The sequence below is a fragment of the Physeter macrocephalus genome, chromosome 18, assembly GCF_002837175.3.
Source record: "Physeter macrocephalus isolate SW-GA chromosome 18, ASM283717v5, whole genome shotgun sequence".
NCBI lineage: Eukaryota > Metazoa > Chordata > Mammalia > Artiodactyla > Physeteridae > Physeter > Physeter macrocephalus.
In genome coordinates this window covers 92,646,852-92,673,951 of record NC_041231.1, presented here as the reverse complement: position 1 = coordinate 92,673,951, position 27,100 = coordinate 92,646,852, and the positions used below count along the sequence as shown (strand labels likewise).

Genomic DNA, 27,100 nt, shown 5'->3' with positions numbered 1-27,100 from the left:
CACGGGCCCAGCCGCTCCGCGGCATGTGGGATCTTCCCGGACCGGGGCACGAACCCGCGTCCCCTGCATCGGCAGGCGGACTCTCAACCACTGCGCCACCAGGGAAGCCCCTTTGTATTTCTTAAAGTAACATTCTACTACTTTAAGGGGGAGTTCTTCAATTGGTTCTTAGGGTCATAAGTCTTCCAAAACCATTCTTACTTCTTGAAGTCCATTGATCATGCTCCTGCACCAGGAGATAGTTTGTGAAACTATGTCCTCTGGAGCCAAGTGCCCTGTCCTTTGGAGCCTGAGTGATAAACACATGCTCTTTTTCTGAGATTTAAGGTACCAGCTGCTGTGCTGCAAGCCATTTTAGCAACTACGTTCTGAAGTAAGCTTCTGTGAACTCAACCAGTTTAGATTCAGAACAGTTACCCTCATGTGTTAACAGTAACTCAGTGGGAGAGAGTTTACGGACAGATTTTTTTGGTGCTAGTTATGAAGCAGTTGAATTAATACTCTCTAAAACTGATCTGTCAAACCCATAGTAAGAATTTGTTTATAGCCCTTTATTGCACCTATAAACTCTCTTTTTAGCGATGAACGGTTGAGGACATAAAAAGGGGTGTCCTCGTGTGTTAAATTATCATTGTTTTCCATGGATGGTATTAGGTCCAGCTATTCAAATGGATAACTCAAATTTGCTTTTGTTTTTAGTACTTGTTTCAAGTCCTCACATATAACACAAAGCATGACAGAGATGTAATTTCGTTAACCCAAAAGATGATTGGCTTTCTCACTGCATAAAATTTTAGTGTTTGGTATGAGCAACATAGATGTCCTTTGATAAAACATAATGAAAATTTGTAAGAGGATAATGATTTATCCCATGAGTCTACAAACTGTGGCCTGCGGGCCATATCTGGTCCACTGCCTGTTTTTAAATAAAGTTTTATTGGAACACAGCCAAACCCGTTCATGTGTGGGTTCTGGCTGCTTTCTTGTTACAATAGCAGAGTTGAGAGGCTACAACAGAGCTGTGTCCCACAAGGTCTAAAATATTTACTACCTGGTCTTTTACAGAAAACGTTTGCCAACTTCCTGGTTTATTGCATTGCTGTTGAAGTGAGGTAAAATCTTCAGACCAAAACTAGGAATTGGAGAGGGAAGTAGAGATTAAATAGTACTCGAGTGGGGGATTCAAGTACACTGTTGCAGGGAGACATCTGAGCAGCAGAATGAGAGCCTAAGCTTCCTAACTGCCCATCACTGAATATCTTTTAAATACTTTTGCCAACCTCCAAATTGGAAATTCAGATGTCTGAAGAGAAGAATTCTTAAATTCCATTTTATGGACAATAACTACATATTTAAGGCTAGCAATCATTTAAATTACAGAAGAACAATTATGAACATATGAACAAATGTAAAACTGTCTTTTAAGTTAGTGATTTGACTGTACAATTTTCCCTGCCATTTATTTTTCTGTAAAAGCATAGAAAATTCAGACTTCTAAGGGAATAATAAAGCTTAAGCATTGCATGGGGGATAAAAACCTTTTGCCCACTCTGATTTAGAGACCTCTATGACTCACAGATAAAAAGGATCATCATAGTGTTTCTTATTATTAAAAGTATTACTCATTTTTTCTTATTTCATCTGAGTAACGTTAGGTCTATGTCACTGATTAATCAGGCCTTTCTCTTAAGCTTCTTACCCATTTACTTTTAGTTTGGTATAGATAGATAGGTAGATAGATAGATAGATAGAGAATTAATCTGTAAAAGGTTTTCAGAGGTGTTGGCTTTTTAAGATCAACATCTAATTATTGGGGTAGAGACTTAGGTAGGAAAGATATTAGGGCTTCAGCATTTGCAAAAGAAACAATTGCCTCTATTATTTGAGTTCATTTACTGATATAAAGTGCTAGGCACAGTGCCTTATACTTAGAGACCCATCGATACCACTTGCTGATGAATGAGAATTAAGCACATAGAGGGACACTTACGGTTCAGAAAGGCAGATTGTCACACGTATTTATCTTCTTTCTCTTGAAACCCTATGAAAACAACAGTAAACAATTTTTTTAGTCATTGAAAATAAGAGGGGGGCAACTAATGAGAACCTACTCTATAGCACAGAGAACTCTACTCAATGATCTGTGGTGACCTAAATGGGAAGGAAATCCAAAAAAAGAGGGGATATATGTATATGTATAGCTGATTCACTTTGCTGTACAGTAGAAACTAACAACACAACATTGTAAAGCAACTATATACTCCAATAAAAATTAATTTAAAAAATAAAAGAAAATGAGAGGGGGGCTTTTCGTGGCCAAGATAATCCAACAGATCTCTGGAACACAGAGAACTGGTAGAGGAGCGGCGATCATTACGTAGAACAGAGGAAGCCATGACCAAAGAGGGTATCGGTCGGCTCTGGAGAGTCACAGAAGCTCGTGTGACAAAACCAGAGATAAAAGGGGATTTTCATCAAGGTCTTCATGCAGAATTAACGTCCAGAAACCAGGAGAGTTTTCCCCAGACAAATAATTTTTTGAGAAATCGCAAAATAAATAGATTGGCTCCATTCTGGCACTTAAGGGCATCACCTCAACTTGAATCGTACAGCTCCCAGTTGTCACTGTCCTGTTTTATTCTCAAATATGTGTCTTAAAGACATAAAGCTTGGTAAGACATCTGAGAAAAGACTACACTACAGAGTGAGACCAAGATTTTTTTTGTGGCGGGGGTGTGGGTAGGTAATTGTGACTATGGAGAAAACAAATGAAACAGGAAACAAAAGACTTTCAAAGAAATAATTAGTGGCGTTGGAGAGGCTATGCTATTCATAAAACAAGAACAAGATGCTATAAAAATAGGTTGATCAGGGAGCAAAACAAATGTTCTTGGACATTAAAAATCTAGTTGCCCATTTTTTTTATAAGTCAAGTAAAAGCTAAATTTGATTTAAGCAAGTAAGTAAATTTGATGTCAGTAAGTAGAACAACAACCACAAAAGACATGGAAAATAGAAAATAAAAGCTTTAGAGGATCAATCCAAGCGGAATTAGGAATTCCACAAAGATTAGACCAAGACGATGAGAGGGAATGGTTTACAACATAAATGTTTCTCACAGCTGAAGGCCAAGCACGTAGTTTCTAGAAGCCCATGATTTCCCCATGCAGTGAGTGAGAAAAAGATGCACACCTGAATACGTGTTATGAAATTTTACAATAAATGTTAAGACAGGCCTGGAAGCTTTCAGGGAGGTTAAAAATCGAATAGCTTCAAAGGAATGAGAATCTGTGGCTGCAGGTTTCTCATCATCAACGCTGGATATCCAAACCCCAGGAGCAGTGCCTTCAGAGTTCTGAGGGCAACAGATGTTCAGCCTTAAATTCTTAGACGGACTATCAAATGTGAGGGTGAAATACGCATTTCAGATATATGAGGGCTCAAATTTTCTCTTCCATACTACTGTTCGGATATGTTCCAGGAAAACAATGGATTATAACAGCGGGATCAGGAAACTGACTCTATCGCAAGCAATTGAACACAACTCTGGCCAACTGAAGCAGAAAAGATGTTTATTGAAAGGATATTGGATAACTTGCTGAATTGTCAGGAAGATTAGAGAGCTAGGCTTGGCAAACAGGCAGGAACAAGGAAGTATCCCTAGCCAGAACCACAGCCATCACCTCCGGTCTCCTGTTTTGCAGGAGCAACTCCAGACTCCAAATCTAGGGTGGCTGTGACTGCCTGTCCCAGCCTAGGTAGCCCTAGCCCAGGTTCCAGGGAAGCTGGGAGAGAGGATTGGGAGTCTTCAAGTTCTATGGTTGATTCAAGAGGGGGGAATTCTTGCCCCACCCCTCTTGAGTTCTTTTGGCTAGTCTGATGATTAAATTGACACAAGACAGATTAACAGAGGAGGAAAAAAACCAATTTAATTCATGTGCACGGAGGTCTCAGAGAAATGGGACCCCCAAAGTGACCAAAGCAGACTGTTTATATATTATTTTTAGACGAAGAAACAATTATTTGTGAAGATTTAACAAAACAAAGAGGCTTGTACTTGGGGTAGCAGACTAATGAAGAAGTAACAAAGTTTGTTTATACGGCTCCCTTAGCCTTGAATTCCCTAATTCCGATGATAAGGATGCTTTTTATACCTTCACATGGGAGATTTATTTCCCACTTTCATGGGGGATGGGGAGTCAAAGTATTTTGGGTTTTTTAAAATCTTTTTTTTCCCAGCTGTTTCTCAAGTTTAATTCAAAATAATCATTGTGTTATTGAGGCATATTTTGGGGTGGCCTGCCCTGGGGCCCAACAGTAAGAAGGTGGCTATGCCTCCCACCAAGACTGACAAAGTGGGGAATTTCCTAACCCACAGGAGGGAAGGGAAGGTTCAGAGGCTGGGCAGTGAAATAAAATGACAAATGTCCACCTCAGGCTTCAACACTGTATATGGTGAGGGAAAACTGCAGCATGACAGCCATGCAATGACCTGGAGAACCGTGTAGGGTCTAGACAGCAGGAGGTCCAAGAGCTTCAGGGAGAAAAAGTGGGGACTTGATAGAATATCTGATATGATGGAGAGTTGGAAAAAGTCGAAGATGTGGTGATGGCAGATGGTGCCAGCAAGCGGGAAAGACAATCGGGAGCTCCAAAGAAAACAAACGAACTTTACAAAAAGGAAACGCATGCTCAGTATACTGTTTGACTCTGAGGGAACAATAGTCAAAATGCACAGCACTGGCTTTTAATTTAAACAAAAATAATGATGTCACTATTGGGAGAAAGGGTGGAAGAAAGGTGGCTGTCTTATCATTGAAGGAAGTCTTCATAATAACTAAAATGGCTAAACCAAGAAATGTCTGTGTAAGCTTATTTTACTTAGAAATATGGAGGTGACCTCCAGGAAAAATAGTAAAATTAGTTCCCTTGGCGAGGTAGATCCCTGAACTCGTGGATTTTTAAAAAAATCATGTGCATCTATTTATTTTTAAATTGTTTTAAATTATTTTTTTTAATGATATAAAGAGGAAGGCAGTCACCAGTTCCTAAGTAAATGGCTTCTATTCCAAAGTTACACATCAGTTTGAGATTCCTTTTCCTTTAGAAACACTCATATGTATGTGGTTAGATTCCCAAACCAGTCCACAAATACAAGTTAGAGTGAAGTTAAAACGCCTAGAGCTGTAGTTTAAAAATCAAAAGGAGAAAAATGGTCAAGTTTGGGATCCATTCTAGTAATCCAGTGAGAAATGATGGGACATCTGGCTGGGACAGTGGGGCAGGCGTGGAGAGGGACACCTCTGAGAAGGGAGAATATTCAGCCCACCAGCTGCTGGTGGCTGGGATGTGGAATGTAAGGGGAAATCTCCACCGAGGTAAAATGCATACTAGCTACTCCTGGTGCCAGGTACCTCCGTCTGAGCTTCCGGCGTGCTGTTCAGTTCATCAGTTCTCTGAGATATATTGGTTTCTGATTAAGCCCCCCACCTAACAGCTCATAGAGACGCTGCTCTTGATAGGTTCTGAACTTACCTATTGCCGGGGGGGAAAACAACAACGACGGCAACTCCAGAGGAGACCTCAGAGCTCTTCATCTTACGTAACCTTATATCAATGAGAGGTTGATGCTGGGAGTGCGGTCATTCGCCTGGCATGTAAGTGACCATGATTTGGCCCCTTCTTTATCCTCTGCATCAGAGCCCCCCTCCCTGCCACCAGCACCTCCAAACTGGGGCCCTTCCAAGTCTCTGTGCTTCTGGTTGTGCTTGGACAGCCTGCTTAAGGCCCCCAACTCCCGCTCCCTTTTTAAATGGTTAACCGGATTGAGTTAATATATAGTCACAGCTGGAAACTAAGTATTCTTTTCTTAAAATCCGGGTGCCCTAACCCACTGACCTAATGGCCAGAATCCAGGTGGGGTTCATCTGTGGTCTAGTCTCAGGCTGGAGATCCCCTCCTTTGGGTTATTTCAGTATTGTCTTTAATCTGGTCCTCATTCTACTGATTTAATCTCCATTTTCCTCTATTTCCCTTCTTCCTCTGTTCAGAATACCCTGTCTCACCCTTGGCTTTGAGACAAAATGTATCGTATATCTAGTTCTTTCCCTTGCCCAGATCTATTAACTGGGGTAAAGGGAGTTTATTTTAGCGTTGACAATTTGTTAACCTACAGCCAGCATGCCTTTTTCTTGATTTAATTTTTTCCTGTGACTCAGGTGAATGGCAGATAAGAACACCACTTCCCTTCCCACCGTGAAAATAGGATGCGCGTTCTGGTAACATACCCCATTTATGTTTTGAACCCATACCTGTGCGCATTGAATGGGTATAAACCACCAGACCTCTTTTGCTGAACTCCAAATGGAAAAGATTTTTGTTTTTCTTGTTATGCAAGAAACCCACACTCACTTTAAAGTGACTTAGTAATATTAAAAGTTAAGAAGAAGAAATAAAATCACCATAACCCTACCACCCAAAGATTAACACTCTTCAACCGTGTGTTATATATCCTGACTTACTTTCTTTCTATGCATATAGTTTCCCCACAGAAATAAAATTTTACTATTCACACTTTTTTTAAAAACTCATATATAGAAGTACATCATTATTAATTGCATCACATTCCATTATATAAATGTACAATAACTTACTGAATTTTTCTTCTGAGATTAGGCATTTATGTTGGACATAAGTAAAAAAAGTATAAATATTCAAGAAACTGGCTGTTTTTAATAGACAAACCCTAGAAGCAACATAAATGTTCTCAGAATGTATTCCAAAAAGTGGAAGTGTTAGTTTGAAAGATATAAATTTAATGTGTATATAGACATATCACTTTGTAAAACCCAACCAAATATTATACAGGTATAAACATGAATTCATTACCTCATATTTAATTTTACTTCTCAGAGATAATCTCCATTAACATTTGATGTGGATCTTTCCAGACCTTTTTCCTCATGGATACATGGAAAATTTCATATTGAGATCTATATAGTTTTATAGTTTTTTCCCCCTATGAGATCATATTATACATAGCCTTCTGCAACCTTAATTTCTCCCCCTTTATATTTCTTGAAAATCTTTCCAAACATGTAGATTAATCTCCAGCATGTGTAAATATATATATATATATATATATATTTAAGTATCCCCTTTACAGGTTGGTAATGTCGGAGCTTTGTGATTTACCTGCCAAGAGACTTCGGGAATTTATTCCTTGGTTCATTCAAAATAAATAAGTCAATTTGACTGAGCGCATGCCATATGCAAGGCTCTGCGAAAACTAAGTTGCTTAAGACCTGAGACTGCACTCAGGTCCAGTGCAGAAACCTGGAGTATATATGTGTTATGATGGTGAAATCATGCCCCAGCAGCCCAGAAATTGCTTTGGCAGCAAAGGAGGGACATCTCAGTCAGTCCAGGGAAGTCGTGGTCACTGACAAATTATTTGAACAGACCTGGGTTCAATCCTGGTATCTGTGACTTATTAACTGAGACTTTACATAAATCCTTAACTTCTCTGCCTCAGTGCAAGATGGGTATAGGAATGCCTACCCCACGGTGCCGTCATGAATGTTTATTGGGAAAGTGGTTATAGCAGAGGAGTGTTGAATGTCCATTAGTAGGTGTCTGGCTAAGTAAACAAATCATGGTATATTAATGAATACAGTAGTAGGAAGCTCCAGAAAACAAGTTCATTCTATGTGTACGGATAGGGACCAAACTCCGAGACATGTTATTAATAGTGTGCAGTTTGCTACCATTTGTGTAAAAAAAATTTTATAAGGTGTGGTGGTATAAAAGTATATGTATATATATATATATATATATATATATACTTGTATTTACCTAGACTATCTAAAAGGATATCTAAGTAACTTAGTAGTGCTTGCCTTTGAGGAAAGGAACTGGGGATCAAGAGTGAGAGAAAGACACATTGTAAATCAACTATACTCCAATAAAAATTTTAAAAAGACTAAAAAGAGTGGGAGAAAGTATTTTTTTAATGGTTATGAAACACACAGTCTGGTTTTTTATTTTTATGTTATTTATTTATTTATTTATTTATTTTTGGCTGCACTGGGTCTTTGTTGCTGCTTACAGGCTTTCTCTAGTTGCAGAGATGGGGGGCTACTCTTCGTTGTGGTGTGCGAGCTTCTCATTGCGGTGGCTTCTCTTGTTGCAGAGCACGGGCTCTAGGCGTGCGGGCTTCAGTAGTTGTGGCACGGGGGCTCAGTAGTTGTGGCTCGCGGGCTCTAGAGCACAGGCTCAATAGTTGTGGCGCACGGGCTTAGTTGCTCCGCGGCATGTGGGATCTTCCTGGACCAGGGATCGAACCCGTGTCCCCTGCATTGGCAGGTGGATTCTTAACCACTGCACCACCAGGGAAGTCCCTGGGAGAAAGCTTTGCTACCCATGTATATCCATTTGTGCTGTTTGAATTACCATGTGCATTTGATGTAAAGGAAAGTTTTTTTTTTAAGTCATGAATAAAATAAAACTTAAGTTTATCATAAAGTAAGATGGTATCAATTTAATATAACTTTTCAAATATTTTTATATGGCAATCTTTCACAATCATTTTATGGAGTGGTTATAAGCACGGACTTTGGAATAGGCTTATTTACTGGCTGTGGGGATCTTGGAAAAGTTATTTCAGAGCTCTAAACCTCCATTTTCTCCTGTAAAATAGGAAATAATAATAACAACTATCTTATGGGGTTGTTGTAAAAATAAGATAACACAGGGCTTCCCTGGTGGCGCAGTGGTTGCGCGTCCGCCTGCCGATGCAGGGGAACCGGGTTCGCGCCCCGGTTTGGGAGGATCCCACATGCCGCGGAGCGGCTGGGCCCGTGAGCCATGGCCGCTGAGCCTGCGCGTCCAGAGCCTGTGCTCCGCAACGGGAGAGACCACAACAGTGTGAGGCCCGCGTACCTCAAAAAAAACAAAAACAAAACAAACAAACAAAAAAAATAAGATAACACAGTCAAGTGGAAAGCAATTAACCTGGCATATGACCTATTGTAAGCACTCAAATGTTGAGTGCATTATGGTTAATACTAAAAGGCTATATCTAGGACTCTTGGTTGCAAGTGGTAGTAATCTCCTACCAAAAAAGGGAATTCTTCAGCTCACACAAATGAAAAGTCTAGTAGATCTGTCTTTGGGACTGGTAAGATCTCGTACCTCCCTTGAAGGCACTGGGACTCAGTGTCTCTCTAGCTCTTAACTCTGCTTTCTTCTCTGTGGGCTCAGTTCCCAGGTAGCTCCAGGCTTACATCCTACCAGCCTGATAACTCCCAGTGAAAAGAACCCTGTACTTTCCAACGAAAGTCCCATCATTGAGTGATTCATCCTGCTTTGGTCACGGGTAAACCACCCGTAAACCAGTCACATTCGCCAGCTGACTGGACTACACTGATTGGTGGGCCCAGATTAAGGTACTCACCTCTGTAACCTAGATAGTAAGGGCCAGCCTAAGATGTTGAACAGCGTCAGGCCTTTTGTTTTCAAGCCTGGAGACAGAGAAACCACCTGAACTAAGAACTGTGGAGAAGTTCCCCAAATGAAAAATTAGAGGCAACAAATGCCAGGTAGACAGAAACCATGGATGTTCCCCTCGGCCCGCTGCTTGGCTGCCTGACAGTTACTCCTATTATTTTCACACGTACATTTTCTGAAATGCGTAACAGTGCAACTGTTCCTTGCAGAGGCACGTTGTCATAGTTGGGGCTGAGGTCCTATAGTTAGCACATACTTCCTTTCTAGTAAAAGCCACCCTTGATAATAGCTCAGGCAGATGCCGTGTGGGTGATCTATATAGCATCACTCATGTTCGGCTTTTACTCCTGCTTTAGGACCAAATGGCTGGGCCTCCTGTTAAGCACCAGATATATTAGTTGCTTTACTGGTAGGGGCCATGTAATATGAAGATCTGTTTATAAACAGGACAGCTCTCCGTTCAGCAAGATGTTCACACTAAGAGCAAACAAAAATTGAGATGACCAAGAGGAGATTTTTTTTTTTTTTTTTTTTTCCTTTTGCGGTACGCGGGCCTCTCACTGTTGTGGCCTCTCCCGTTGCGGAGCACAGGCTCCAGACGCGCAGCCTCAGCGGCCATGGCTCACGGGCCCAGCCGCTTCGCGACATGTGGGATCCTCCCAGACCGGGGCACGAGCCCGTGTCCCCTGCATCGGCAGGCGGACTCTCAACCACTGCGCCACTAGGGAAGCCCCGATTTGATTTTTTTATTGTGTTTGATTTACAATATTATATTAGTTTTAAGTGTACATGGAACATTCTCTTGAACGTGCCGACAGGAAAAAAAAAAAATCAACCCAAAATTCTGTATCCATTGAAAATATCCTTCACAGATGAAGATGACATGTTTTCAGAAAAAATAAAACTAAGGTAACAGGATAACCCAACAGAAACATCCATTTGGAAAAGAGGAAATCACACACGGTGGTCACCTCCCGGAGCATGTCATGTCCCCCGCAACAGGAATAGCAGGCACTTGGAGACTTGCTGGAGATGTGGCTTGCTTGTGGCTCCAAGATGGCCACCTCGATTTCTACCCTCTGGGAGGATTTTCTGGGGCTGCCTTTCTTTCACAGCTCATTTCTTTTCGGTGTGAGTTTTATAGGTTTAGGGATTGATTCACTTAAAAGACTGAGGTCTCATAGGCCTTTGCTTCCTCTGGTGCCTTTCAAATGCAGTAGATTTTCTATCTCGTATTGAGATTTGTCAACTCTATGGTTTGGTGCTTGGTTACCAAAGTCACACAACCTGACTCGTCCTGGTCCTTGAAGTTAGATCTCAGTTTCTTAGCAACAGATCTTGGAATTTCCCCAGCCTACCGCTCACTGCTTCCACAGGCCTTAGCCTCAAAGCAATTTGCAACAGTAGCTGAGGATGGGGAGGCACAAACAACTATGCCCCCAGGCTGCTGGCCAGTGGGTGGTTCTTTATTGAGGGTTCAGGGAGAGTGCGGCCTCAAGGGGCCAGGAGCTCAGGGGCCCAAGCCCTTTTCCCATTTTGCCTTCCTTCTGTGGACTTTAGCAGGGGCAGAGAATACAGCTGTGTATCTTCTTGGATTGCTTTCTACTGAGAAAAAGCCTCCAAAGAGCAAAGCTGTTTTCTCCTTCTCTACTTTTAGGTGGGCCTCTACAAAGCTTGTCTCTATCAGTAGTAATTTCCTGCAGGCCACAGGAAAGAAGTGACCAACACACCTGGCCCCTTGTTCGCAAGGCATGCCAGCTCCCCATTTCACTGGAGCCCGTCTTGACTCAGCCATTTCCACAGGTTGTCACATCCTCCCCACACTTTCAGGAGCCCAACTCAAAGTGCTTTGAGCTAAAAGGAGACTTTATTGGCTAGTGCAACTGACGTAATTCAAAAGTCTGGGGAAGGCCAACTGCATGAGCTGACCCAGAGTTTTGAATGATGGCCTCAGACCCCTTTCTCTCTGTTTCTCCACTCTGCTTTCCCCTGGGGAGGCCTCATTTCCAGGTAGCTTCCGGCTACCAGCTTATCAACCTTACTAAGAAGGCACACCCCTTCCTACCGGTAGCTCCAGAAAAATTCCTGGGGTTGCCTTCGTTCACCCAGCTTTGGTCCTGTGCCGGAAGGACTGCCATCACTGGGCGAGGGGGAGGATGGAGCATAAAGACCAGCCCGGCCTGGGTCACCTGTGTGCACCAGGGCACTCTTAGTCTGTGAGAGGGAAGGGATGCTCCCCAAAGAACAAGCAGGGAGTTTTGCCTGATGAAGCGGGAATGTTCACTGGGCCAACCAAAGCAACAGGCCCACACAAGGATTTGACAAGTGTTCGGGAGAAGACAATGAAATTAAGAAAGTTAATTTGCTAATTGTCATTCCTAGGCCTTTGGAGTGGTGATGCACTGCTCAGCAGAAAGATAATGTGTGCCACAAATGCAAGCCACATAGTAAAAAGATACATATATTTTCCATATATATATATATATATATATATATATATACGGAAAAAGGTGAAATGATCATTTGAATAGCATCTTATTTAGTAATATTTTATAAAGCCAAAACAGCATCATTTTAACATGTAATCAACATAAAAATTATTCATGAGCTCTTTCAGCCTTTCTCGTGCTAAGTTTTGAAATCCAGTGTGTGTTTTACACGGACAGCACGTGTCGGGTCGGATGAGCTGCCTGTGGCTCATGGCTTCTTAGTGAACAGAACAAGTTCAGCTGATAAGTTGTTACTTCAGTTTCTGTGTCATGGGGAGTTACTTTGAAATTGTGAATCTCCTCATTAGAAGCATCCGCCCTGAAATCAGCCTAAATGCACATTGTCATGTGGGTGTCTAGTTGGTACCACCCCTGTCTGAGCACCCTTCACACCCATGCAGTCAGGACTCAGCAGTTACTTATTTAATTACCTGGCTTCTCGCCCGGACTCTATGCACTAGGAACCAAGCGACTCTTATCTGTCTTGCTTTCCTCTGTTCCCTTCGCCCAGAGCCCAGTACATCAAAGACATGAAGGGCATATTTTTATATGAAAAATCAGATTAAAAACTTGGGTGAGAGCTTCTCATTTGCCCAGTTTGATGACCAAATGGGGAAAGTAATCCTAGTTGAAACCCAGGATTGAGCATTTGCGGTGTTTGTTATTCTGATGAATGAGCATTTGTAGTCTGTGACCAGTTGTGTTACTATTCAATCACGCTTTCTTTCGTTGAATATATATATATAGAGAGAGAGAGAGAGAGAGAGACAGACAGAGAGTGTGTGTGACTGAATACCTCCAAAAACCCAGGCTCTGTACCAAGCCCTGGGTGTACAAAGATAAATGGGAAGCAGTCCCTGCCTTAAAGGAAATGAGAAGCAGATAAATAAAATAACTCTTACATCCAGCAAGTGTTACGACACCAATAAACACAGAGTGTTTGGGGAGCACAAGGAAGGGGGTTCAACCCAGGTCAGAGATGGAGACAGAAGCAGAGGTTTGCTGGGGAAAAGTGAATTTAAGCCCCACGATGCCTGCGGTATTCTTAGTCTCCAGCCCCGTGCCTGGCACGTATGTTGAATCAATGAGTAAATGAACAAAGTGGCTCCAGAGCCTAACCCTTGAAGGATGGTTGGATTTGTGCATCTGAGCCCAGGTGGCGAGAGCTCCGCCTCCGGAGCCCCGGCTGGAGGGAACCTTGACCCTGAGTGAAATGGAGGGGGCCAGCGGGGGCTGGCGCGAGCCTGTGGCGTTTGGCTTCACTTGTGATCGTCCACCTGACCAGCAACCAACGACTGTACTCTCTTATTCCAGGCAAAGCGCAGGCTGGAGCTAGGAGAAAGCGGTCAGCAGTACCTCTCAGATGGTTTAAAAACCCCCAAGGGCAAAGGAAGAGCTGCGCTCCGAAGTCCAGATAGTCCAAAAAGTAAGGATTCCATCATCTCTTCCTGTCTTGGGTGTGAGCTTCCCAACTTTCAGAGCTTGTGGCTGAAGGGATGCCAAGGTGTGGATAATTTTGGCATGTTTGGTTCTTTTTCATTTCTGCCTGTGCCTATCCAAAAAATAAATATGATGTCTGCAGACACCCAGTGAGAGGTTTACAGAGTCACTCCGATACCTGAATACTGACTTCAGGGGAGGCCTCTTTTGATGTGTGCAGTTTCATTTTTCAACTCAGAATACAAGCTCTTTGGCACTGTTTCATAGTCAAATCTAACTTTAACTTTCCTTCATGGACCTTACTTCAGGGACCAGGGCTAGCTGGGTGTAGGTGATGTCTATGCCAGCCTAAATCTCTAGCTCAGCATATGGCAGCGTAAGAATTGATTGAGACCAGTAAATTGCAGCTAGTTTCCATTTCCATCAAACACAATCGTTGTTTCTTTGGGGAGAGAGAGAAAAGTAGGTTGGAAATAGTTAAATAGTCCTTTACATCTTTGGCATTTAATGCAAAGGCTAAATTAATTTAGACTTTGTCCTCTCCTATCCTGTAGTTTATGAATTAGGCAGTCCACAAATTGTGTGTCGTACTCAGTTAAACCCTTGACCTGTGCACCTATAAAAGAATAAATGCAATATTAAATGAGGACAGTTCATTCCAGAGGGATGGGGAGACTGGATTGAACGACTTTTCCAGGTATTCTTCATCTACATTATTTGAAGAGTTGGTGAACAAGTTATATACGCACAGAGACACTGGAGTCTGAAAGGGCAGTTAGGATGGGTCTGTCTGGGCCCCATCATCAAATGTTGGAGAGATTCATAGCCGAACCCCATCAAATTAGGCTCCACATGTGCTGATGCCATGAGGCTACAGCACCTTTTCATTCATTCAACAGATATTTTTGAGCACCTACTATGTGTGAGATACTTCACTAGACCCAGGGAGTAGGGTAAGCCAAAGTAGAAACTACTGAGAAATTCACAGTAAAACGCTTTAATCAAACAGGAGTTTTTACTGTCCCTTCCTTTTCTAATAAAGCAATTTCATAGCTTTCCATAACTCACCAAAAACATCAGCGACAACAGCTTTGCTTCCAACACTAATACCTGGGCTGCTGGGGGAATGGGGGCTTGCTTGACTGCAAAGAAACCCTTCATTTCTTTACCTTTCCCCCTATCCCCCCACCCGCTCGGCTTTTGTTTTTCTTTAAGCTCCAAAATCTCCCTCAGAAAAAACACGGTATGATACATCACTTGGTCTGCTCACCAAGAAGTTCATTCAGCTACTGAGCCAATCACCTGATGGGGTCTTGGATTTGAACAAGGCAGCAGAGGTGCTGAAGGTGCAAAAGAGAAGGATTTATGACATCACCAATGTACTGGAAGGCATCCACCTCATTAAGAAGAAGTCTAAAAACAACGTGCAGTGGATGTGAGTATGGGTCACGGTGCCTGCATTCACTGGCTCTGGGGTCCTTGCAAACTGCGGGGGGGTTTCTCCCAGGCCCAACTTTCACGCCCATGCCCACACTTCATTCCTTTTCTCTCCTACTTCTCTCTTCTCTCTTCCCTCCTCAACTCCTTAGCCAGAAGTTCAAAGTCTCTTTACAAAGAGACCTTCTGTTTAGATGCTGTCAGAGATAAAAGGGTTTACATTCAATTAGCCTCAAGCAAGGGGATCCTGGGATTAAATGGAGCCCTGCATCTGTAAAGTAAAACGCTGTTCCTCTGTCACCGTGATATCTACGTGTGTGCTCACATGTGTAATCTAATAGATGCTCACACAGGTCTGTGGCTCATCTCTAATAGGAGTTTAGAAACTGTCTGTGGCTGTGTATCAGCACATCCGTGTGTACGCACAGTTGTCAGGTATCTTTATTGATGGTTCTCATTGCCGATTAACTCACTTTCTGTGTAAGTTAAGTCAAGGTTCCTTCTGGAAAACCGGGATGATAATACTTGTCATCTACACACCCACATGTATGATTAAATGTATGATAATGTCATTTGTGAATTATGGACAGAGCATCTGAACACCCAGTATATCAGAAGGAACTATGAAAGCATTATTGGAAGGAATAAATCTGTTGTGGGTTGGCTTTGAAAAAAATATTACTTCAAACGTGATAAAATGAACATGTACCTTTTTGGAATTTTATGACAATTCAGTGACCCATTTTAGCCTGTGGTTGAGACAGACCTGTTGGGAACTGGGTTTTGTTCTTGCATCCAGCACATACACCTGTTTTTTTCACCTCCTTTTCCTTTTTAGTTGTTGGTATAAGACCCTCAGAAATTACCTAGGTCTTTCATGCTTTTTTTTTTTGGATGACGTTTGGTTGAATTTTGAACCTTTCCATCTTTTTCTTCAAGTTTTTCTATCTTGCTATGTCTTTCTATCCTTTTTCCCCTGTTTCTTCCCCTCGCTGGGAGGCATGTGGCAGGAAGGAGCCACCTCCTTTTGCCCTTTGAATGTGAGTCTTCTGAAGAAACAGGCTCCTCTGGAGGAAAGAAACCTGAAAATAGCAGTGTTTTTTCACTTAATTTCTATGGTGTGAAAAGTGAAGGACTTTATGTATGAAAAAATATGTATAAACGTTCTCATTTTAACACTTGGCTAACAAACAGTGTGACCTCGTGCATCAAGAGGGGACATTTACCCCAAGGACCGTTTCTCCCAGCCCTCCCTCTCGCCCTCTCCCCTTTGGTCTGTCGAGCAGCCATGCAGAGTCTGTGTTTGGGTTTCCAGGGGCTGCAGTCTGTCTGAGGACGGGGGCATGCTGGCCCAGTGTCAAGGCCTGTCTAAAGAAGTGACCGAGCTCAGTCAGGAAGAGAAGAAATTAGATGAACTGATCCAAAGCTGCACCCTGGACCTCAAACTGTTAACCGAGGATTCAGAGAATCAAAGATATCCTTTGTGCCACCTGTTTGGAGGGGGTTAGTGCCTTCTAGACTATTTCCAGAGATGATGATCTGACTTTTATGCACAAGGTAGAATTTTACTCTAGTTTCATACAAGTAAGCGTGTGCGTGTGTGTGTGTCTGTGTGTGTTCAGCGTTTATGTAATGATAGTCATTAGACTGCATCCTATCGTATCTCTTTTGATAGCCAGGTGGGAACTGTTTTTTAAGGTATTGTATTCATGTGTGGTTGGGACAAACGGATACACTCAGAGCCTAAGGCAACACTATTAATGAGATATGTAAGGTGTCAGTATTCATATTAATGGTAACAATCAGCAGATTCATCTTGGGCTTCCCAGGTTTTAGGTGGGTGTTAGCCGTCACTGTTGGGGTTCTCATATTCTATTTTCTTTTCATCACATATTGGGGGCAAGTGGAATTTGTTGAATCTGCAATTGAACTATAGTTGAAGGAACTGAAAGAGTATAGAAGAATCGTTCTATAATTTTTAAAGCACGTTATGCTGAATCACAACACCAAAAACTGGTTTCAGAAACACCTCAAGGGGCCTTCTAAGAAATCTCAGCTTATCCATTCATCCACAAACATTAGTCCTTGGAAGTAAAAGTATAAAAAGCCAACTCTTGTTCTTAACTGGCTGACAATCTGTTGACCACCTGAGGAAAACTTACTGTTCATCACCTCACTTCAGACTATAGAGGAGAGAGATTGCTTCATTGTGTTGACGAGAAGATTTTGCAATTTTCTCAGTTATTAGTAGAAAACAAAACCAGTATTTTAAATAATCCCATCTCTAATTTTAGTTTCCGATTTATCTTCGTTAGACAGAAAATAAAATGTGACCTGCCTGGTTTCTTCTAGTGTCTCATCTCTAGTAGGCTTTCCCTTGGAGTTATGGGGACATTTATTTTCCAATTTAAGCAGTTTTTTGAAACTCTGATTGTTCATTTCCTGTTGGCCAAAGGATTAACCTTGTCAGCTGATGATCAGTGAGCTGGAGAAGAGGTGTGATGATTTGACGCCGCCCCATCCCCCCTCCCCGTGGTGGCCAGAGTGGGCTTACACTGGAAGAAATAAGAGTAGCTCTAGTTGGGCTGCTTCATACATTGTTTACTCGGGAGCCCCTTCGGGGAGGAGATGTGGCTGTTACATGTGATTGGCAGCTTATAGCCTTGTCACCTACATTAGCTTTCTCTGGTGCCTTTGTTGCAGAAAATGAAAGCTTCCTTGCAGGGGGCTGCTAACCCAAGAAGCAAATTCAGGAGGGAGCCACAATGGAAGCACTTTTAAGTTTGTGAGATTAGAGAATATGTTTGCACAATTTATTTCAATTTGCCATCCAGTTCCGAATTTGGTACAGCTTGTTCACAAATGTGTTGAAATTTTCCTTCCTGCAGCATGTTGGGTAATTGTAGATGAGGTGTTATTTCAATAAGTGGTTGTCAAATAGCTTTTTGACAGTGGGCTGTGGAGTAAGTACCTAGTTATCAGTTTCCCCACTGTTCTCAGTAAAAATTCGTAACTGTCAAGTCTTCTATAAAGACAGCAGTTGGCTTCCTTGGTGAAACAGATGATGACCTAAAACCCAGAATCCTGCGTGAGCTGTCCCGTCAAGCTCAACACTGAAATAGCTGTTGTCTGAACTACTGGGACTTAAAGATGATAGTCTGTGATAGATGCCCCTAAATGTACATGCAGATTTTGGGTGAATGTGCTTTTTTCTGGACAGCAGGTTCATAGCTTCCTTCAATTTCTAATAAAAAGCTACTAATCTAAGGGACATCATTTCCTTTAGGCTTTCTAAGTCCTATTTCTGTATTTAACATGTTAGATCACAGACTCTATTCACTACATTATATTACCTCCAGAAATGCCTTTGTTGGGTTGTGATTTGCTGTTTTACCCTAGGCACTTTTTGTAAGTTAATATGAAAAGCAGCTGGCTAAAGACATTGTATGTTAATTATGGTACTCCACGTCCCTTATAAAAGAAAGCTATGCGACCTATTCTCTTGTAGGACCAAGTCAAAGCCTGTCTCTCTAAGCAAGCCAGCGTGAATACTTTATCATATAATAAGTACCATGTTCTTTCGTAATATCCTCTTAGGTTTAACTGTCAGGGCACTTTAAAGAATCGTTCAGTGCTCGGAAGTAACTACCAAGAGTACTGAAATATTATTTTACTCTCTTTTCCTAAATCATTTAGGTTGCAGATCATCTGGAAGCTGCTTTCCTCCTTGTGAACACTGAAATATTGCAGTTAATAATATCATACAAAGGGTAATTTTTCCAACAGAGAAGTAATGACACTCTTATCAGTAGGCAATATATAATCACAACCAGCCCAGGTACACTTAAGAAAACAAGCTGTCTGCCTGAGCAGTACCCGGAGTTCTTCCACGGATACACAGATTTCATTCATTCATCTGGGTGGCTGCTGACACTTTTTAATAATCAAGCAGCAGATAGAAGTTACCGGTGCTTCTACAAAATTATGGTTAATAGGGCTTAAATTTTTTCTGTGAATTGGGATCTGCCATCATTCAATTTGAGTGACAGAGTACTTCACTGGAGTTCATGCAATACCTGTGCTCCAGAGGAACCTGGTTTGAAAATCCCTGACCAAATTGGGTTTCACTTTTCTTTTGAGAGTTTATTCTAACTATTCTGTTTCTGTGTTTATGTTAATATCCTAAGTAGCCATGAACTTAGAAATGGAAAGAAAAAAGCTAGACACTTCTTTTGTTGTTTAGAATAACAACCAGAAAAGAAGATTCATGGAAGATCCCATATATTTAAAGATCTAGAAGGAGAGACAGATATATTCTTCTAAGAAATAAAATACTTAAAAATTTTTCCATGCATCTATTTTGTCATCTTCAAAATGGTTACATCCGACACGATTAGTTGGAAGATTTCCTTAACACTCATTACGTTAGCTTATGTTACATATCAAGATATTCGAAAAATTAGTGGCCTTAAAGACCAAACTGTTATAGTTGTGAAAGCCCCTCCAGAAACAAGACTTGAAGTGCCTGACCCAATAGAGGTAAGGAGATAACGTCTTTGTTCATCTGTAGAGATCTTTTTGGAATGCCTGGTGTTAAAGAATCATTGACTCCTGGGTAAAGTCTGTATTCTCCTAAAAGCTTGATAGTTCTTCCCCATCTGTTTTACTTAATCCTAACTTTGAAAACATTTCAACAGTTTGATATGTATTGAGTGTCCAAAAAGTCTAATGTTAACAGAGCAGGGCATTCAACGCAAAGTGGTACATGGGGCCCTGTCCCTCCTGTGTTTTCTCTTTTTCGTAATTTGTTATATGGTAGTTCCGATCCATTTGAACCGGTGGGGAATTTCACGTTGATTACCCTGGATGTGGTCCCCACCGTGAACAGAGACATAACTGTTTTAAAGTAGCTCCCTAACCTACCTTAGGACATTTTAAGAATTTATCATTTATAACACATTTACTTTTAAGACATCCAATGGGGCTTCGGGTTAATTGATAGACTAGAATAGTGTAAGAAAATAAGGAGCATATTTTTGTGATTGCTTTCAGATATACTTTGAAAATATAGGCCTAGACTATAACTGTAAGATAAAGAAATGTAGTAAAAGAATGCGTAGAAAATAAAAAGAGAATGAAATTTGCAAGCTCCCATCTAGGGTAGAGTTCTCACCTTAAATGATAATAATAGCTCTATGACCTAGATAAAGAAGAATTTTAAATATTAGTGTGCTGCATTCTCTTATTAAACTCAGTTCCTAGCACTTAAGAGTACTATTCCTCCAGTGGCTGTTAAAGTTCAACATAAAAAAAACCCTACTGTTAAGGAATAATAACATGGGAACACTGTATTTGGAACACTTAAAAGACCTTCTAACAGTTTGCATAAAAGGAATATATATATATATATATATTTTTTTTTTTTAAATTCACCTCCTCTTGGCAAGGGTCAGCAAACTTTTTCTTTAAAGAGCCAGACGGTAAATGTTTTTGGCTGTGTGAGCCCTACAGTCTGTTGGGACTATTCAACTGCCCAGCTCTGCCATCATAGCATGAAAAAAAAGAAAAGAAAAAAAAAAAAAAAATCAGCCAGAGGCTACACGTAAACAATGGGAATGGGAGTGACTCTGCCAATAAAACTTTATTTACAAAGCCAGTTAGTGGACAGGATTGACCCTCGGGCTGCAGTTTGCAGACGCCTGCTCTAGAGGATGACAGTCATTGATTGAGCTGGACTACCAGTAGAGAAACAAAAGGAACAATGAAAACTACCCTTACTTTCCATTTTTTGATGAAAATTACTATAGCTCTCATTTCCAAAAGAACTTTCAGTTTGGACTTCTCTCACTTCTTCTGTTCATAGAGCCTACAAATACATTTGGCAAGTACCCAAGGACCCATTGAGGTTTATTTGTGTCCAGAAGAGACTGAAACACACAGTCCAATGAAAACAAACAACCAAGACCACAATGGGAATATCTCTAAACCCACTTCCAAAGGTAAAAATTCCACTTTTGTCATTTGGAAACTATGTTAAAAATGAATGTGGCTAGAAGGATCCTGTATCAGAATCACAAGTCTAGGCAAGAAACAAAAATTTCTGTTATTAATGTTATTAAGGTAACATTTTTTTAAAAAGGCATTCTGAATAGTTTGCAGAAGAAAATAATGATCTTCTTCAGGGCAAATAGCTCCTCCACCCACTTAATGGAGCCCCTACGGGCTTCTGCCATCAGCAGAAACCATTTCTTTACAGTGTTTTGGAAAACCAGCGGGAGTGAGGAGTGAAGCTGTAAGCTGTCTGGGTGAATCACCAGCTACACTTGGCCGCACACCTCTGACTGATACCGCAGAGATCATTAGAGAGGGAACTGAAAAAAGTTAGGAGAGAAAAGCCTTTTGCCAAAGAAGTTTTATCCTAATTTCCCCCGCAATGTGATGGGGAGAGAATAAGGGAGGGAAACCCCAGGAAAATAAATCTAATGCATCCCTCCACTGTCCACACAGCAAGGAAAGCTTTTTGCAGTCTTTTTGTTTTTTCAGATTGGAGATATGCATTTAATTTTCTTCTACTACCTCCCAATATTGGAGCAAGAATAGGAATGATTTAAGTGATCAGGTCTGACTTAATATTGAGGGGGAGAAAAAAATGCTACCTCAAGTGGTAAAACAAAAGACCACTTTTTTTTTCCACCCTAGAACTTCAAAGTGGATGTGTCTTTTTTTTATTTATTTATTTTTATTTTTTATTTATTTTATTTTTGGCTGCATTGGGTCTTCGTTGCTGCACACGGGCTTTCTCTAGTTGCGGCGAGCGGGGGCTACTCTTCGTCGCGGTGCGCGGGCTTCTCATTGCGGTGGCTTCTCTTGTTTCGGAGCAAGAGCTCTAGGCATGCGGGCTTCAGTAGTTGTGGCACGCGGGCTTCAGTAGTTGTGACTCGCGGGCTCTAGAGCGCAGGCTCAGCAGTTGTGGCGCACGAGCTTAGTTGCTCCGTGGCAGGTGGGATCTTTCCGGACCAGGGCTTGAACCCGTGTCCCCTGCATTGGCAGGCGGATTCTTAACCACTGCGCCACCAGGGAAGCCCAGGATGTGTCTTTTTATTTGTAGTTTTAGAAGTATCTTTAATAAGCTAGTTGTTCAAAAAAAAGACTAAGTTAAAATCAGTGATCTCTACTAGGGAGCCAACTTTTCAGTCTGTAGGTTTTGTTTTCTTTTGTTTTTCTTTACAGAATGACTAATTGATAGCAGGACATGTTTTAGCTTGTTAGCCTCTAATCTTTGAAGCTACGTGTATTCTTGTTTGCTAACCGTTGGTATTTTAAAAGATGAGTGAGTAGACAAGAACACAGAAAGGCTTTCCAGAGTCACTGCTCACAGCACCTGTTAGCATGTGCTGATCTATACCGTAACGTCATCTAATTGTCCTTAGCAAAGAGTGCATGCTTTTATAACAGCACACGTACATGCGTCCCCAAAATTAATTTGATTTTTGCCTAACTTATTTTCTTGTTTCCACCAACTTTTTCCTTTCAGACTTGGCTTCAACCAACTCAGGACATAGTGATTGCTCGATTTCTATGGCAAACCTTTCTCCTTTGGCCTCCCCAGCCAACCTTTTACAGCAGACTGAGGACCAAATTCCTTCCAACCTAGAAGGACCATTTGTGAACTTACTGCCCCCCCTGCTCCAAGAAGACTATCTCCTAAGCCTTGGGGAGGAAGAAGGCATCAGCGATCTCTTTGATGCTTACGATTTGGAAAAGCTCCCACTGGTGGAAGACTTTATGTGTAGCTGATTATGCTTTGTGTGGACTCTTCCCTTATAAACCAATATTTTTTTATTATGAAACCGAACATCTGTCATGCAGTGTTGTCCCTTCCTACCTTCTTCCTCCAAGATAGTATCATGAAGTAAACTACAAACTTCAGAACAAAGCTGACATTTTAATGAATTAAAAAAAAAAAAAAAATGTCTAAACGCACAGTTGCGGGCTCCCTTGGGAAAGCCCTGCCTTGCCCCAGGCTCCAAAATCTCCTGGATGAGTCAGCAAGTGAGAAAATGTGCAATCAGGTGTCTCTCACCCGTCCTTTTCCTCCCTCCCTCGTGGATTGGCTTGCTGTGCCTGACGGATGGGCTGTAGACTGGGGTCTGGCCACCTGGCCCACTCGAAGACAGCAATCTTCCTTAATAGCATTTCAAGCCGTGCCTTCTTCGCAGAATGCATGTCTTTGGGGTCTGCTAATTTGGAATGGAACTGCAGGAACTGTAAACTTGAAGTCATGCAAAAGTATGAAATGGATTTCTTCAGCTCTTCTTAGGAATATTTAAATTACTGTCATAATTCAGTTTAAGCTATGGACCGCGTGTCCCACTAGGAGGTCAAGAGATCCTCCACAGCCTTTCAGATGAAGAAACTGTTTTCAAGTATTTGTCGCAGATACAGAAGAATAGTTGAGTTCTGCCCCTCTGAGCTGTTGTGGATTTTTTTCCTGTCTCCATAAACCACTTCCACTCCCCTGCCCCCAATGTATTTGTTAAGTTTGAAGTTGATTTGTAGCAAATGCCTACTTTGGAGTTCTTTGTGGATTATTTTAGGTTTTTTTTTTAAGCTGCCATTTAAGCATTCCTGTGGCACCCATCACCATTTCAATTTAATTGTTTACTTTGAAGCAGTTTTTGCTAATTCAAATTATTTAAGCAGAGGTAGAGAACCTCTATCGATCAGAGCATCTAAACGTGTGTGATCTAAGGTTTAACAGCCTCTGCAAGAAGCTTTGCCCCATCTTGCTTCCTTTCCCAGGAGGGGGCGCTTGGAGCCAGCGGAGCTCGCTGACAGGGGCGGCGCATTTGGAAGGAGCACCAGGTCAGATGACGTGGCAGCCCGAAGGAGCAGCGGGTGTGGATCCCTCCGTCCTTGGGCTTCCCGGGCCCCCGTGACCGGGGAAAGGGCTCTCTTATACTGCACTCAGGGAGACCACTTCTCAGGATGGGGTCGGATGGAGAGGCCTCTGGGGAGAAAGACATCCTCCGTGTGAGTAGCGTTCTGTCGGTGGCATTTACTTCCGCTGGTGGAACAGGGAGCTCCCATTCCCCTTCCGCTACGAAGGGGTGAGCTGGACCAAGGGAAGTCGGGGATGTAGAAAAAGCAGGACAGGATGCCAGGGCGTCTTCCCCTTAACTCTTCAGGAATGGTGTCCCCAGGTGGAGGCTTCGTGACAGCTGCAAATACCAGTTCTGTCCAAGAATGGCTTTCCCATTGGCCAGGGGGAGACGGCCCTCTCCCGCTGGGAATGTGGCAGAGTACCTCACATCCATTCCTTGGATGCTAAAGACTGTGGGAATGAGGGAGTCATCTAAAAAACAAACCTCAACACAAAGAACAGTTAAATTGAAATGCTATGTGCCCAACACAGCGGTAGGCACATAGTAGGCACTCGATTCACGTGTTCAATGGCAAATATATCCCTTAGGAAAAACACAAAACAAACCCGCGAAAGCCCTAGCCGGGTTAGTCTAGGTAGATTTCCACAATATGCAAAGTGGTGGTCGGGTCAAAACAATGACACCAGCACTTTAAACTGTTTGTGTAGGTATGCGTGGGTGTATGTTTGAGAAGAAAAACAAAGGTGCAGATCGTCCTCCCTTTTCTTCGGCCTCCATCCTCACCCCCGTCCCCTCACACACACACTGGACTTGGTCCGAGATGAAACATTGGGGGGAGGGGGGGGAAGGGGGAGCTCTGTGTCAAGTGCCTACTGGAAATGCACTGTGGGGTGTTTTCCTGTATGGGAAACCATTTATGCCAAGCTTTTCCCCATTTCCCATATTTATCTCATCTGGTTAGCTGCCTCTGCTTCCAGCTTTGTGTAATTCTCTTTGCCAGCTGCACAAAAGCTGATTTTTTTCCCAAAGTCTAAAGACTGAGCTCACCTGACTAGGTGTTTGTGTGTTTGGTTGAATTTCTCGTTAAACCTTTTCGTAACGTGATGCCGTATTTATTGTTTGAAAAATGAAAGGAATCCTAATAAGTCTTAAAAGTTCCTTCACGCATAAGGTTTTCCCAGTTAATGGGCTTAACTGGTGTACATTAATTAGACGTCCACACTATATTCTGTTTGCATTAGTCATTTTATTTTTTACATAGTATCTGGCACACAAAGTGGGTTAGTACTACAGTATTTGTGTTACTTTAAGTACTGAGTATGCAGGTTTCCTGGTACCATTGAGTTGCTGCTATTAAAGCTCACACATGAAATGGCTAAAAGTTACAAGTGTGCGAATTATGACTGCGTGAGCCTTAGAAAGTAAACTGTATAAAGAGCAACACATGAGCTGTCAAACAGTGTTAGGTGTGTGTTTATATGTACAGATTTGTGCGTAGCAATCGTTTTATTTAAGTTGATACGCAGCCTACTCATATTTTCATTATCTAGCAGTTTTGTACAAAAATAGCAATTAATTTGTAAACACTGCCAGAATATTTTCTAGCTGGTTTGTAATTTTTTAAGAGTGTTATTTTGTTTTTGTTTTTGTTGTTGTTGTGTTCTTGTGTTCATTTTTGTTGTAAGTGTAGATCTGTAAATACAATTGCAGTATTTAAAGCTTTAGCTTTCAGGAAAAAGAAAGAACTCGGCATGTGCATGACAACTCGTGTGTACAAGAGGAGGGATTTGAAGGAAGATGCCTTGCAGAGTGAGTCGGGTGGCAATTGGCAGATTGCGGGAATTTCTTTTCCTATGGGGTACGTGATTTTGTCTAAAGGAAGTATTTCTCCCAAAATTGGGAGTAGGCAAACTACTAATCAGTTTAGCTTTGTGTTGTATGCTAGTTAAAAAAAGAAAATATGTAATATAATGTAAAAAAAAAAAAAAAAAAAGCTTTTATGATGGATTTTGTAAATAGATTTGTTACAGGGTAACCTGTTCTCTAGCTGTGATCTTACCACTTCAAATGGGTGTAATTTGAATAAATTTTGTATGGTAAAGGATCAATAAAATGATTTTTTTTTAAAGAGTTTAGACTTGTGGATGGATTTTCTTACTATAGTCTTATGCTCGTACATTAATTTTATTTTTAAAGACATGCTTAGCAAGTTAAGGGGAGCGTTTGAACAAAAACTCAAAACATCGTATGTCGTACCATTTAGTTGGGATTTGGGGAACATTAAGCAAAAAATTTTTTGAGCGCCTGTGTTATGCTTGCCACTTTGGGAAGCAGAAGAACTTGCCATGTCCCTGATCACTTGGCAGAAACTGCTACCAGGTATGGAGAAGGATTTTTACACTAAGAAAGTGACAAGTCACGTTTTATTCCTCATAAGGAGTATGAAGCCAGTAGATTCTATTTCTCAAGATTGGTAATTACCTTCCTTGTACTAGATTCTGTATTTCTTGTAATGCCACCTATGAACAACTTCGGGTTTTTTGGACCGCCATGTCACTCCTAACTCAGAGCTCATCATGTAAAAACTTCAAAATGTATATCGTATACACACACAGGCACACAATCAATACACAAGAGTTAATGTACAAAAAAGAAACATTCCCTGCCGCCCCCCCCCCCCGCCCCCGTCTATTCACCCCAGAGGTAACCACTATTTTCATTTTTCCTGTGTGTATCCTTCTGGTCTAGGTGTTTTCTAGGCATATATAAACGTGTGTAAGCATATAATTTTTAACATAAATCGTACTTAATACATAAATGTTGATGTTTAGCTTTTATTTTTTTCCACTAAATAGCATCTTGGACATCTTTCCATGTTTGTACTTACAGATCATGTTCACTCCCTTCAAAGGCTGCATAGCATTCCAATGATTAAAGTTTTATTTAATAATTTATTTACCTAGCTAATTTCCTGTTTGAAGATATTTTTGAAATAGAAAATATGTTTTATTGAATGCTTATACTATGCCAGGTACTATTTTTTTTTAATATGGTAAAATACACATAGCATAAAATTTACCATTAGTGACATTTAATACATGCACCATGTTGTGCAATGATCACCACTCTGGTTCCAGAACATTGTCATCATCCAAAAAGGAAACCGCACACCCATTAAGCAGTCACCCCCCCATCCTCTTCTAGTCCCAGCCCCTGACAACCCCTAATCCCTTTTCTGTCCCTGTGGATTTTCCTATTTTGGTTATTTCCTATAAATGGACTCATACAATATGTGACCTTTCGTGTCTGCTTTTTTTCACTTAGCATTATGTCCTCAAGGTT

At 41.5% G+C, this 27,100-nt stretch overlaps 1 protein-coding gene across 4 annotated transcripts in view; it reads left to right on the top strand.

The window, feature by feature from the left end:
* E2F3 (E2F transcription factor 3) overlaps positions 1–26,433 on the top strand; it is an 83,333-nt gene extending 56,900 nt beyond the window's left edge. The window contains exons 2-8 of one of the 4 annotated variants that reach the window (XR_008615629.1): positions 13,311–13,422; positions 14,652–14,871; positions 16,189–16,347; positions 19,298–19,412; positions 20,737–20,872; positions 22,408–23,162; positions 23,676–26,433. Coding sequence is in view for 2 of the 4 variants with exons in the window: in XM_024121806.2 (XP_023977574.1) it covers positions 13,311–13,422; positions 14,652–14,871; positions 16,189–16,347; positions 19,298–19,412; positions 20,737–20,872; positions 22,408–22,670 (1,005 nt within the window). In the remaining 2 variants the exon portion in view is untranslated. Of the gene's footprint in view, positions 1–13,310; positions 13,423–14,651; positions 14,872–16,188; positions 16,348–19,297; positions 19,413–20,736; positions 20,873–22,407 lie in introns of all 4 variants that reach the window. The other 3 variants (XR_008615630.1, XM_024121806.2, XM_024121807.3) reach the window with 3 other exon arrangements.
* Positions 26,434–27,100: the final 667 nt, after the last annotated feature.